Raw genomic sequence first — 13,522 nt, 5'->3', positions numbered from 1 at the left:
GGGTGGAGTCTAGTTAGATATTGGCCTCAAGGAGATGGGCGAGTCTGAATTTGATCTCTTTTAACACAAAACTGAATCCAATTCAGCCACCGAGTTCACCTAGAATGGATCGAGTTAGGTTGGTCTGTCAGGCTCTCGAGCTAAGTCTAAGTCCATAGCCTTAACAAGTCGAGCTCAATAAAGGTGACTTACTTTAAAAATAGTTTTTAAAAATATATTCATTTAATTAATATTTAAGATATAAAAATAATTTTAAAAATGTAAATTCTACTTGTAAAATAAAATTTTAGAACGTAAAAGTTAAAAAGTGAAAATTAGAACTATAAATAGTTCACAATTTCACATTCAAAAAAATTTATTGTTTCTTTTCAAATTGATTAGATCATAGATGTGATGATTTACTTTACCGGTGAGATTTCTGGTTCAAGTGGAGGGTGATTCAGTTGTGTCAGCAAAAAGAATAGAAGAAATATCTAACTCTTTCATAAAGTATTATTAAATTTTATAAATATTTAAAATTTATAAATATTATTTTATATTTTGAATTTGAACTCCAAAGATATATATATATAATTTATCATTTTTAAAATATTATATATTTTTTGTGTACGGAATATAAAATTTCTTGTAATAACGTGTAGAATTAGTATGAAATATAAATCATTTGGGATTTATTGATTGTTATTGTAAATTTGTGTTTATATAATTTTTAAAGTATTAATATTATTAAATTAAATATTGACAATTTAAATTTAAAATTGAATTATTAATATTTTTTTATAAAATTAAAACTCTAACTGAGCTTAATGAGCTAAGACCACAAGCTATGCATATAGGACCACGGGTTTAAAAATGGTGAGTTTTCCTCAATCTTATATAATTGACTACTTGTGTTATATAGTAATTAATCGAATTAGACTTAACTTATTATGGGTCGGATCATACAAACTTGCGATTATCTATCTTAATTAATATATTTAATTTGGTGTAAACAAAATTGATCTGTTGTCCATATTAGACAACAATTATATTGCACGACATTAACGTGACAACAAATCATTAAATGTGAAACCTTAATTCGTATCAATAATAAAAAATTAACATAAAACTAATTGCATAAGATTTTGGTTGACATGTTTAACTCAAAAATTATACATATATGAATGATGAATTATTGTCAAAATATTGAGTAGAACTAATGGTAAGGACTTGTTTAATTTGAGAACAACATGATTAGACTGTGTTAAAATCAAGTTGACTTGAAATTGACACACTTGTGAAGTTTTTATTGACTTATTTTAACTTAAAAATAATATAAATTATGATTAAAAGAATTTGTGTCAAATCGACTCAACTTGAAATTGACATGATTTGAAGGTCATCATGTTAGATTTGTAATGATTTTGCTTAACACAAATTTCATTAAATAGATTTATCATATTAAAATTAGGATAGCGATTTGACTAGGAAAAATACAAATACCTTTAAGTTAGGAAGTTAGAAATGCTCATGTTTTTAAATTTTAATTTTATATTATAATATTGATATTGCTATTAATATATTGACTATTTATTATTAGTTAAACATTTTGATCCAATTAGTGTTGATTTATTAACCAAAATTTCATTCAATTCATCCTTTTTTTCAATACTATTGCAAAAATAATATTCTTACTATTTATAATATAATATATATTTAGAGTTTCCTTTTTGGTCTTTTGTGCTGAATGACAAAAGTTTTGGTGAGAATTTTAAATTTTGAACGTGAGAAATATAATAATTTAGGTCTTTTATGTGTAAAAATTTTAAGAAAAAGGACATGACTTTAGAAAAAATAAGGAATTCTAAGTGCATAGTCGAGTGGCAAAAGGGCAAGTTGAAAGTTTATCTGAAGACTTTTAGCGTGAGTTCGATTCTTAAATGAGAATTTTGAAAATGATATTATTGATGATAAGGTCTATCACTTTAGTTACTCGATCGTTGGTGTAATTGAAAAAAAATATATATATATATATATAGTTAGAAGAAATAATATAAGACAGAGCCGAAGCCAAAGCCCATCTGCTGCTTCACACTCTACTTACTGTCGACGTCTCGCATCTCTCTCTCTCCTCTCCCTCTCTCTGTCTCTCTTTCTCTCTCAATTGAGTATTCTAGTTGCTAATTTGCTGCAATTCGCGGGTTAGAAATGCCGATCAGCACCAAAGATTCAACGCCGCCCCCTACGATCGGGAAGATCGGGCCGTACACCGTCTTCGTCACTCCTCCGGCGACCCCTACCACTCCCAAAACAGCCCCAGCCTTCTCTTCACCGCCCACCCAAAAGGTCTCGTCGCCGGTGACGCCTCCGCCGCCGGCGATGGTCCAGCCTCCGCCGCAGCAGTTCCCCAAGGCGGCGGCTGGCCCCTCTCCGTCCGATGGCTCTGTGTTGGGGTTCTTCCGCGACGCCGTCGTCAAGGTTCAGAAAGGTAACACCTTTGATCTGAAATCCTGTTCTTCGTCTCTTTGTTTGGCTTCAAAAGTTACTTTTTGACCAAAATTATCCTCCATCTTCAGGAATTGGAACAAAAATGTTTTTTTTTTTTTTTTTGACTTTTTCTTGTTTATGCAATTTTCTGTACATCCAAACAGAACCCTGCTTACCCCCTTTGAAAGTATATTTGCATAACTTCATTTTATTTGTGTTTCCTTGAATGGTCGCGTGTTCTCTTTTGTAGCTCATTCGAGCTTGGATGAGTATGTGGCGCATTGGTTTGGATTGAATCAGTCAAAGTATCAATGGGCGCTGGATGATTATTATGAAACCAAGGGAGCGGTGAGCTTTTGAGCAAATCATTTTTCTTGGACTCATTTCTGAAAATTTATGGATAAACCTTGCGTTTGACTGTTTGGTGACAGTACTCATGGGCTTCTCATTTTTATTTCGTTTAAAATGGTTCTTCTATTATCTATATATGCTTGATAGTTATTTTTTCTGGTTCGGTTTGTTTTCTTCATTGTTATTTGAGGGGCAAGTATGCAGCTGTAAAAAATATTTGAAGTAAGCTTTTCATTCTACCTAATAAATTAGGTTTGAAAAAAAAAGTTTACTTTCTTATCATTATCATTCTCTTTTGTTTTGACCTTATTGAACCTGTGCAGTTGTTGCTAGGTTCAAATTGAGGCAGTCAATTATGTTTCTTGTCTTACTTTTTTGGTTTTTTTCTGCTGCACTTATCTGCATAATTATACTTGTTCTTAGTTGTAGCAATTGAAATGCTACTTCCCCACTGACTGTATGTGCATGCTGACCTTTTTTCTCCTTTGGGTGGGTGGTAGCATTGTAGAAGTATGATATCTAAGTTAACTGCAAGCATTAGAAGCTAATGTATTACTAATTGGTATGCATTTCCAAAACATGGTGCACCTTTGTTCCAAAACAATGAATTTAGTGATCCCATCCCAATAACTTTTTTTTTCCATATTTATTCTTCTAATGTTTGAGAACAGAACAAAGTGGAAATCCTCTACTCTTATTCTTATCTAGGGTTGTCCAGCCAAAAAAGGGAGGGTTACATCCAGTTAGCTTGATAGAGGAAAAGAAAGGTAACACAGAGATAAGATAAGGGGAGAGAGATTTTAGTTTATGGATTGGAGAGTTTTGGTTTGAAAAAAGTTTAAGAGCTATAGAGTGGGGGAAAAAGAGACAACTTCTATGTAAATATGCTTTTGTAATTAATCGAGAAACAAAACCAATAAACTAGATTGTGTTATTTCATGGATATCTAAATGATGGTAAAAGGAAGCTGGAAATTATCTTGAATTCTAATAATAAATTAGTAATCCATTCAAGTTTATTGCTTTAATAACATATTTACTTCATGTGGAATATTATGTGGACATTTTCATTCCAAATATCAGAGCAATCAGCTTTTTGGATATCATCGATTGGGTTATCATTCTACTTGTCACTCTGTTTTTTATAATTATGCTTGTTTATTGTTGTTTGGTTCCCTCTAGCTTCAATTAACTTAATCAATTTTTAATAATAGACTTATCAACTTTACTGTGATGTTAGCAGTTTGATTTTATGAATAGTAAGTTTGTAAAGTGCAAATTACACTTGGGGATTTGGGTGCATGGGCCACCTTGAACTAAGTGGTATTTTGTTGTTTTCATGTAAGAAATTGGCTCCATAGTTGATTTTCTATACCATTCTTGTGAGATGGAACAAAGATATCTTCATAATTTTTTACTTCGGAAATTGAGCCTCAATTGAGAAAGATTGTGCATGCATTACCTTACCAATGAACTGTTGCTATGAGGACACTGGTGGGGCACACTTGCTCTCACCAGCAATCCTGTGCTTCCTAGTGCTTTGGTTGAATTTTAAGGATGGTCTCAGCACCTAAATTGAGATGTGAGAACACTTTCCTTGCCATTAAGGACACTTGTGGTTCCTCAATTCGATGGATAGAATTAGTTTCCATCGAATTATTTTCTCAAGCTCTCCACTCACTATGCCATGAATGCTTGTTGTGAGGTGCTCTCCCTTTCTCACACAGAGCACTCAAACTCAGCATATACGATCTCTAACTGTGAGATGGCACAACAACTTAAGCTGAGACTGGAGTTAAGCATCTCCCTTTGTGTGGTATCTTAGAGTTAAAAGGGCAATGAGTCTGCTCACACCTTCCTCCCTTAGAGGGTCCTTAGTCTTAACATGTTACAAGAGACAACTTCTAATTACTAGAAGAACATGACATGGCCCATCCAACTTACATGCATTGCCAAGTTAAAATGGTGCTGCGACCACTACTGCATCTGACCAACTAAGGTCACCGTTCTACGAAATTTAGGCCATGGTAAATTGCTTTTATCCATTGGACATTGGCTTTCTGATATGAACTTCTAGTAAACCTAAGGGTGCTTAGACCATTATTGATAAGTCACGCACAACATTCAACCTCGTATTTCAAAAATACAACCATATTAAAGTAGCAACCAAGCATTTTCTATACCAGTTTGTATTAAGAATTTTTTTGTTTAAAAAATAATTTATAAATAATGTAATAAGTATATCTCATATCCTTCTTCTTCTTCTTCTTTTTTTTTTTAATTGTGTTATGTTCTCCAACAAAAGGTGAGTTTTCTATTTCAAACTATTTGGAATATATGAATTCTACCTATGCCTCTGCATGCCTAATGTTTTGTTTTGATGTGACCAGTGGCTAGGATAAAGGAGCAAGGTTCTTTAGGTGGTTGGGAGCCTGTGTAAAATTTTGTCAAATCCCTTCTGATCACTGACTCTTAAGAATACCTACATCTATGGTTTAACTGAAATTTTGGTCCTTGACTCAGTATAATATTTAGAGAAGATAAACCTGTCCAACCCCAACTAGTTGAGAATGTTTGGTTTAACTGAGTTGTTCTACCCGCTGGAAGTTTGTTGCGGGCTGCAGTGGGCATACATAAATGTGCGTGTCCGGTTGTGTATGTGGGAGTCAGGGCAAGTAACGAGAAGGATTAGTTGGGGAGGCCGATGTCATGGTCACCAATTGAGAGTGCAGTTGCTGTTCTAACAAAGCACAGTAAGTTGCTTTTTCACGGTTGGGATGAAGGTGTATGCAGATTTGTTGATAGCTTGGCCTGTATGCTTTCCATATTTTACAAATGACATGATTGAACTGCTTGATGTTAAGAAGACAGTCAAAGAATTAGAAAACAAGAACTTATGACCTGAAACTGACTGATGGTAAGAAGACAGTAAAAGAATTAGGAAACAAGGGCTTGCTTATGAAGTTTTCTGATTCAAGTTAGATAGAAGTCATTGCAATGTTTGTTTTTTTTGGTTGCATATGAAAATTTGCCATGACCTCGTCTTATTGTGGTTGAAAGAATAGATCTGAACATCTTGAAGCTGAAGTCATCTCTTTGTTCACTTAGCTTGTGTACATTTGACATTTGTGATTGCTAAACATCCCTGGAATATGTTCACAGGATCATGTAGAGGCAAAAGCTGGAGACATATCTGGCAGAGCGTAGATCTCTATAACATATTTGTTGCAGGTAACAGAGGTTTCTAACTGCAATTTTCATGTTTGCCCTTAGCCAAGATGCTCCTGTGGAGTTTCTTAAACTTGGGAACTAACTTTGTGCAGGAACTTTTGTGAAGGGCATGCCGAGACTCATTGTGGGTCCTTAATCCATGTACCCAAAAATCCTAACTAGCCCAGTGTTTTCCGAGCAGGGTTTTATCTTCTGGTTGTTGCTCTTCTCTAGGAATGATGTTGAGGAGCTAACAGTCAAAATCTGCGCTAGGCTATGAGCCCTTTAATCACATAAATCTCTTTTCTTTTTGTTTGGTATTTTGTCTTTTAGGTAGTTGTTTGTTGAGCGAACCGTTGGGTATAGATTATAGTGATTATCCGAGCAGCAAACATTCTGCTTGAATGGTGGTTGTTATTTGTTAATGCAATTTTCATTTTATCTCAAGTGAGTGGTTGTTAATGCATCATATTCCTAGAATGTAACTGGGGCATTCTATGGCCGTTGGTCTTAACCTGGTGGGCTCCACAACCTAGCCCTAATGCCAAGATTGTGAAATGCTATTTTGTAACATTGGCCTCTTCTGGTCTTCATTAGACAACCCGCCGGTTCTGATTATGTAACTATTTTACTGATACGAAATTCAAAAATCGAAGACTATAAAGTCCTGGTCGAAATTTCTAGTCAACTCTCTCTCTCTTGCATGGAAATTTGGGTGACACGTAATGGACCCAGATGGGAGCTAATTGGGTGATACTCCGAAGCAGTTAGGCTGACCCAAATGGGAGCTAAATGTGTGTTACATTTTCAAACCCTTAATAATTGGATAACTGTTCGTCATGAGTGTCATTTTTTATATAAGAAAAAAAAACTATTCGCAATCTAAATGCAGGACAAGGGAAGGGTAAATTTTGGAATTATAAACTATGGATGGGTTTAGCCGTCGATTATCCCAAGTTTGTTAATTGGGAAGAATATGGGTAACTGTCTGCCGCCTGCCGGCTGGCCCAGCGGTCAACATTCTCCCTATGATCAAGACATCAAATACGCGGTTTTGAGTATATTCACAGCACCAACCCAAAAGATTCATCAGTAGCCTTCCAATTATTTTGCAAAAAGGCCTTGAAAGATGCCAGAGAAACAAAAATGATCGACCTCCCAGATCAGATCACCCCGGTTTGTAGCTCAATCTCGTCTAGTTTGTAACTTTGTAGGGTTTCATGCTTTCCGCAGAGTTTTCTTCCGAGTGATGACAAGCGAAGGAGAGGCAAGAAGACGCGGGTCCTTATATCGATTAGGTTTCCTTGGGATCTTGCGTAAGTTCCATTTCAAATTTCTTTCAGACTTGTTTCTCAGTTCATTTCAATGGAATGTTTGATGATTCGGCTTAATTTCCTCTCGACTTGCAGTGTTTTTTCTTGCGCACGTCACCGTCATAGCGGTAGTTTGTTGGAGAAGAGGTCGGGCGAGGAGAAGAACGAGCGTGTGCCCGACCATGGCGATGGCCAAATTCCTCGACGACATGGAACTTGAAAAGCCGATCCGATTCACCTCCCAACAGCTCCGAACGGCCACAAACAACTTCAGCGACCTCCTCGGCTCCGGCGGCTTCGGATCGGTCTACAAGGGGACTTTAAAGAACGGAATGGCCGTGGCGGTGAAGGTTCTGAACGGCGAATTATCCAACAAGAGAATCGAAGAACAGTTCATGGCGGAGGTGAGCACGCTGGGGAGAATCCACCACTTCAATCTGGTGCGGCTCCATGGATTCTGCTTCGAGAGGAGTCTCCGAGCTCTGGTCTACGAGTTCATGGCGAACGGCTCCCTGGACAGGTACCTTTTCCGGGAAAACAAGGTCCTGGAATTCGAGCAGCTCCACGAGATCGCCGTCGGCACGGCGAGAGGCATCGCTTACTTGCACGAAGAGTGCCAGCAACGGATCGTCCACTACGATATCAAGCCGGGTAACATCCTTCTCGACAGCAAGTTCTCCCCCAAAGTTGCCGATTTCGGGCTTGCCAAGCTCTGCAACAGGTAGGGGTGGTGAGCTTTCTGATTAGGATAATGATTATTAGGCTGATTGAATCGGCCTCCTGATTCTCTCAGGGTAATTAACAAAAATGTCAATTGCCTTTTGGATTAACTAAATTAAAATCATTAAGTTTGGAATCATACTACCAAGAAAAGAGTATTTGAATTGTCAATGCTACAAAAGGAAGAAATAAACTCTACTCTACAGTACAGTCTACTCTACTCAAGCTTTAAGATAAAAATTTACCAAAATCATAGATAAATGCTACTTAAAGTTGAGATATCACTAAAGTACTAGAAAAAACTAATCAAGGATTAAGAAGAGAATTGAATTGATAAATACATACAAAATAATTTGGATTATTATCATCAACGACAGGGACAGTACTCATATAACGATGACCGGCGGGAGGGGGACACCCGGCTACGCGGCGCCGGAGCTGTGGATGCCGCTGCCGATCACCCACAAGTGCGACGTTTACAGCTTCGGGATGCTGCTGTTCGAGATCATCGGCCGGAGGAGGAACCTGGACATCAACCTTGCGGAGAGCCAGGAGTGGTTTCCGAAGTGGGTATGGAAGAAGTTCGAGAAGGGGGAAATGGCGGAGATGATGATAGTCTGTGGGATCGAGGAGAAGGACAGGGAAATGGCGGAGAAGATGGCGAAGACGGCGCTGTGGTGCGTGCAGTACCGGCCGGAGGGGCGGCCGCTGATAAGCACGGCGGTGAAGATGTTGGAGGACGCTATTGAGATTCCGGCGCCGAGCAACCCGTTTCCCTTCTTCGCCGAGGGTCCGGCGTGTCCATTCCCGAGAACATCATCATCGTCTTGGTCTGGTTCGTCTGGCACAGTGAGAAGCTCTACTGTTTGCCCGATCATGAGTAAATACGAAATTGAAATAGCCTCCAACTGAACTGAACTGAACTGAACTGAACTAGGAGCCCCAAAGAAAAGAAAAAAGAAAGCTGCCCCTTGCTCATTGTCATGTCAAAAATCGACTTTGCTAATTACTGAAAAAGAAAAACAAAAGCTTCTTCTTCTAGCCATTATTTTATTGTATATATAATAATAGTCTGTCTGTGTGCACAGCACATTGAGTAAATTATGGGTTAAATTAAATGCAAGTTACATTATTATTCTATTTATTTACCGTTGGTGCGAGAAACATAATTATTATCATGGTTGGTTAAGACTTAATAAGAAGAAGAATGCGAATAATAATCAGTGGCACTGTCACATGTTATTAATTAATTCATATTTATTTCATTAAACACTGTCACTGAGACAGCTGCCCTTGCGTCGGCTAGCACCAAATCCGGTGGCAGCGCAGTTTGGCGGTTTCAATGATTCTGCGGGCGCCAAGCAGTGTCAAAGAAATCTATAAAACAAGGGATGGTGGGGGTTGCCGAAGTTAGATACATAATCCCACCGACATCTCTCACCTTCTTCCACAACCATTTCTAGTCATCTTCGAGATTTCATTTAGGGTTCCGACTCTTACCTTTTTGCTTCGAGAACCAGTTTCAGGAGCATGTCTGCGGGAACCTTCTCACTCCTAGTTGCTGGATCAAGCTATCTTGGCTTGAAATCCGACCGATCAAAGCTTTTTCCCGGCCAAGGATTCAGTTGCGTGGACCAGGAAAACTGTTTCCAATGGCTCCAGAACTCATTGCATGAAGGTAAGAGATATAATTCCGAGCTAGCGTAGCGATGATTTATGTTGAATGTATTTCTACGTTTTCTGCTCAATTAGCAAAGTCCGAACGATCTGTTCGCGGATCTTTTTGCATCTTGACGGATGGATCTCGAAAATTAACAGACGTGGAATCCGATTGAGAACAAGAAGTTTGAGACTCTCTCCTATCTTCCGCCTCTCTCGGATGAATCGATCGCCAAGGAGGTTGATTACATGCTCAAGAAGGGATGGATCCCCTGCCTCGAGTTTGATGCGGTAAGACAATCCAATGAACAGAAAACCACACACACCACCACCATATTACTTTTAAATTTTTTAACTCTCAAATCTTTTGTATACATGATTATATATATATATATATAGTGTTCTAGGCCTAATCATGATAAATTTAATTATTAATGCCCGACCATATCTTTTCCAAATGCTTTAGTCTTAATCATGATAAATTGGCCTGGAATTGACTCTTATTGAGCAAAGAAAAAAAAATTATGATAACTTGTGCATTTCGGTAGATTTTATCCTCACCAATGGAGGGATGAGCCTCATCATAAATTAATCTGTCAATTTTTATTTATTTGAATGTATGTTACTATCTGTATAGAATGATGTTAGTTGATTAGTTAATAAGAAAAATCACTCACTCTTATGAATTATACTTACAAAGATTTGTGAGCAAATCATTCTGGTTGCGAGCATATTTTAGGCCTAAACAAACCCTGCAAGTCTCCTTTTCACAACTTATTTAGCTCTACCCATATAGTATGTTGGATGTGATACTGCTGTTTCTGTAATTTCTCTCTTTTTTTTTTTTTTTAAATGTTCCTTTATTTTTCAGGCGGGGCGTGTGCATAGAGAGAACAGCAGAATGCCAGGATACTATGATGGGAGGTACTGGACACTGTGGAAGCTGCCAATGTTCGCATGCAATGACTCTTCTCAGGTCCTCGATGAGATCCAAGAGTGCAAGAAAGCTTACCCAAATGCTTACATTCGCTGCTTGGCTTTTGACAACAAGCACCACTGTCAGAGCATGGCCTTTGTCATCCAAAAACCCACCTCTGCCTCCACCTCCTAAGTGCCTCTACACTTTGCTCCCGTCTTCGAAGTCGACTTACACAGTCAACTGCTGGATGAAATGAAATCCTAGTCCCAACATAGCACAAGCGGGATGCCAAGGCTCGCATTAATGATCGTCTCCATCATGTGTTGAGATTGTAAGTTGTCCTTAATTTTGATGATCGATAAAATCATAAACTCTCTCTAGTTTGTGGTCTTTTAGGAAGATGATAGATGGTGCTTCTGTTCTATGCAAGCCTCTTGGCTTTTGAGAGTAAAAAATTTTAGGACGAGTGCGTATGGTTATGTCATGGAAGAATGAATGGTTTGCTTTCTTTTTAGCTGCTATATGTATGCTTCTTCATGAAACTTTGCCAGTGTCCTTTTTGGTGTTCGATATTCCTTTTTCGCCCTAAGTTTCATGTGGCATTTTGCTTTGATACTAGCGGATGCTCTCAAATTTCGGAATGTGAAATTTGCAAAAATAGGAATTTTGGCGAGAAAATAATGAAAAATATGACACTTTAATTTTTTTTTTTTCCATAGAACTTTAGAATAGACGGATCCCCTTGTCCCATTTTTTCTCGTCAATTCATTGTTCTCCTCCGTTTTTAATCCTCATTTATTCACACCACCACCATTCATCACCGTATATGACGAAAGGTGTCATCGGAGTCGACTTCTCTTAGAGACATGAAAAGCCATAGGACCCAAATAGCTTTTATCGTTGTTGAATCTTTAGTCCAAACGCAAACTTTACGCAAGTAGGAATGTTTCTTGTTAATATATTTAGTCTATACATAATACTTAAAAAGTGAAGTGTCTCGTAAAAGTGAAGAACAAGTTGAGAAAATTAATATTACTTTATATGTTTTATTCACTTTGTAACAGAAATTATTTCATGTTTCTTTCACTGATTAATTTGTTAGAAGATTTTTAAAGTCCGTCACACACAGTGAATGAGTCTTATTTTTTTCGCCTAAACTGCTATTTTTTTTTTTTATTTCTTCACATTTTGTAAGTTTTCCATCAAACAAACACAAAAAGTTGTCTAAAGATATCAGTTCAAAAATATTAATGAAAAAATATCTATTAAAAGATTTTGATTCAAAGATATCGATTGTTGATAGTTATCGGTTTAAAGATATCGTTGTAGATATCTGTCGTAGAATACGGTTGTCTAAAAATATCGATATCGATTGTAGATATCTATTATAGATATTAATTGTAGTAGATATCGATTGATTAAATATATATTAATAATAATAATAATTGTATAGAAATATGAAATGGTTTATGTTACAAAGTGGATAAAACATACAAAGTAACATTAATTTCTTGGAACTTGTTTTTCAATTTAATTGTTATGTATGGACCAAAGATATTAACAACAATGAGCATCCCTGCTTACGTAAAAATTTGCGTTTTGGATCAAAAATCTAATAGTAGTGACAGTTATTTGGATCTCGTAGCTTTTCATGTTTTTAAGAGAAGGTGACTGATGATGCCTTCTATTATATGCGATGATGATGAACGGTGGTAGTGTGAAGGAATAAGGGTTAAAAACGAAAGAGGACGATGAATTGACGAGGGATAAAGGGACAAGGGTATTTTTGTCCTTGTGCATTTCAAAAATCCTAATTTTGCTAAAAGTCCTATTTTTGCGAATTTCCCTTTAGGAATTCATAAAGTTGACTTGTGTTGGGAGTCATCCTTTGGAACAACCAACTCAACTCAATCACAATGCCAATTGAATATCAAGCTTATTTGATGATGGGTTCATCCATGGGCCGGCCTGAGGGGGCTAAAACCTAACTCTAAATTGGTTTCATCTGGTCTGCCAGTTTTGGACTTGGACATGAACCGACTCAATGCAGTTAGTTATCTTGATCTGGTCTAGTAACCTCGCAAGCCTACCTAAAATTGAGGAGGGGACCAGCCCTAACCATCTTTGGCAGCACGTTTAGACTCCCATGGCTACATGTAAAACGGGGCAAATTAAGCAATGTCGACAAACTATGGGCGAGGGAGCTCGACAAATATAGAAAATAATTTTTAAAAATTTATAATTATAAAGAAATATACTGAGATAGATATTTCATATACTTTAGCATATGTCTTGTTTTAGTGTATTATATAAATAAATATACCTCACTTTTTTTTTATTTTTTACAAATAAAATTATATAAAAAAAAATACAAAAAATTCACATAAAACGAAATTAATACCCAAACCCATACCCAACTCGTTATTTAGCCTTGAACTAGGAGTCTCGTCTCGCGGTGAAGCGACTCTTCACTTTCTAAGAGATTCAATTACTTGTCAGCGTCTAATTTTGGTGCCATTGCCCACGCGGCAACAGCTGATTAGTGTCCCAACCACAAGTGGGCCATAGTGAACCTGAGAGGACAAGACCAGCATCTGCACAGTATATACCTTAGCATTCCCCCCCACCCCCCAACCCAAATATATACAACATTTCTGAAAGAAAACAGCATCTCTTCCCTTTTGCTTTCAGAGTTTTTATTTCTTTCGGAACAACACATAAAACATGATTTACTCATATCCTAATTATTTGTCCTTTTCATTTAGGCCTTGTTTGTTTGTAGAAAAATATTTTTTTGAGAAAAAATGGTGTAAACGTGTTTAGCGTTGTCTTTTTCAATTAGGCATGTTTGAACTTTCTATTCTAATGTTTACTTGTGATTTAAC

At 37.0% G+C, this 13,522-nt stretch overlaps 2 protein-coding genes across 3 annotated transcripts; both read left to right on the top strand.

Annotated features, from left to right (window-relative positions):
- The first annotated feature begins 2,823 nt into the window (after positions 1-2,823).
- LOC127795940 (rust resistance kinase Lr10-like) lies at positions 2,824-9,203 on the top strand. Of its 2 annotated transcripts, none has more exons than XM_052327921.1 (5): positions 2,824-3,039; positions 5,979-6,047; positions 6,140-7,342; positions 7,436-8,060; positions 8,437-9,203. In XM_052327921.1, exons 3-5 carry the CDS (start codon positions 7,276-7,278, stop codon positions 8,969-8,971), a joined length of 1,227 nt encoding a protein of 408 aa, XP_052183881.1. In that variant the 5' UTR covers positions 2,824-3,039; positions 5,979-6,047; positions 6,140-7,275; the 3' UTR covers positions 8,972-9,203. The 2 variants fall into 2 exon arrangements, with proteins under 2 accessions (XP_052183881.1, XP_052183883.1); XM_052327923.1 differs by lacking the exon at positions 2,824-3,039 and adding an exon at positions 3,050-5,569.
- Positions 9,204-9,345: 142 nt separating this feature from the next.
- Positions 9,346-11,151, top strand: LOC127795941 (ribulose bisphosphate carboxylase small subunit, chloroplastic-like). The gene is given in 4 exon segments (XM_052327924.1): positions 9,346-9,664; positions 9,666-9,737; positions 9,878-10,009; positions 10,590-11,151. Coding segments are annotated over 4 exon segments (519 nt in total). The 5' UTR covers positions 9,346-9,589; the 3' UTR covers positions 10,830-11,151.
- Positions 11,152-13,522: the final 2,371 nt, after the last annotated feature.

This window comes from Diospyros lotus, chromosome 2, assembly GCF_014633365.1.
Source record: "Diospyros lotus cultivar Yz01 chromosome 2, ASM1463336v1, whole genome shotgun sequence".
Classification (NCBI taxonomy): Eukaryota; Viridiplantae; Streptophyta; class Magnoliopsida; order Ericales; family Ebenaceae; genus Diospyros; species Diospyros lotus.
Note: the sequence above shows the minus strand (reverse complement) of the source record. Positions and strands in the feature narration are given on the sequence as shown.

Coding starts and splice junctions, on each gene's coding strand:
- LOC127795940 (XM_052327921.1), top strand. CDS start 7,276: ATGACAAGCGAAGGAGAGGCAAGAAGACGCGGGTCCTTATATCGATTA. Junction 7,343..7,435: donor AGGTTTCCTTGGGATCTTGC/GTAAGTTCCATT, acceptor CTCGACTTGCAG/TGTTTTTTCTTGCGCACGTC. Junction 8,061..8,436: donor CTTGCCAAGCTCTGCAACAG/GTAGGGGTGGTG, acceptor CATCAACGACAG/GGACAGTACTCATATAACGA.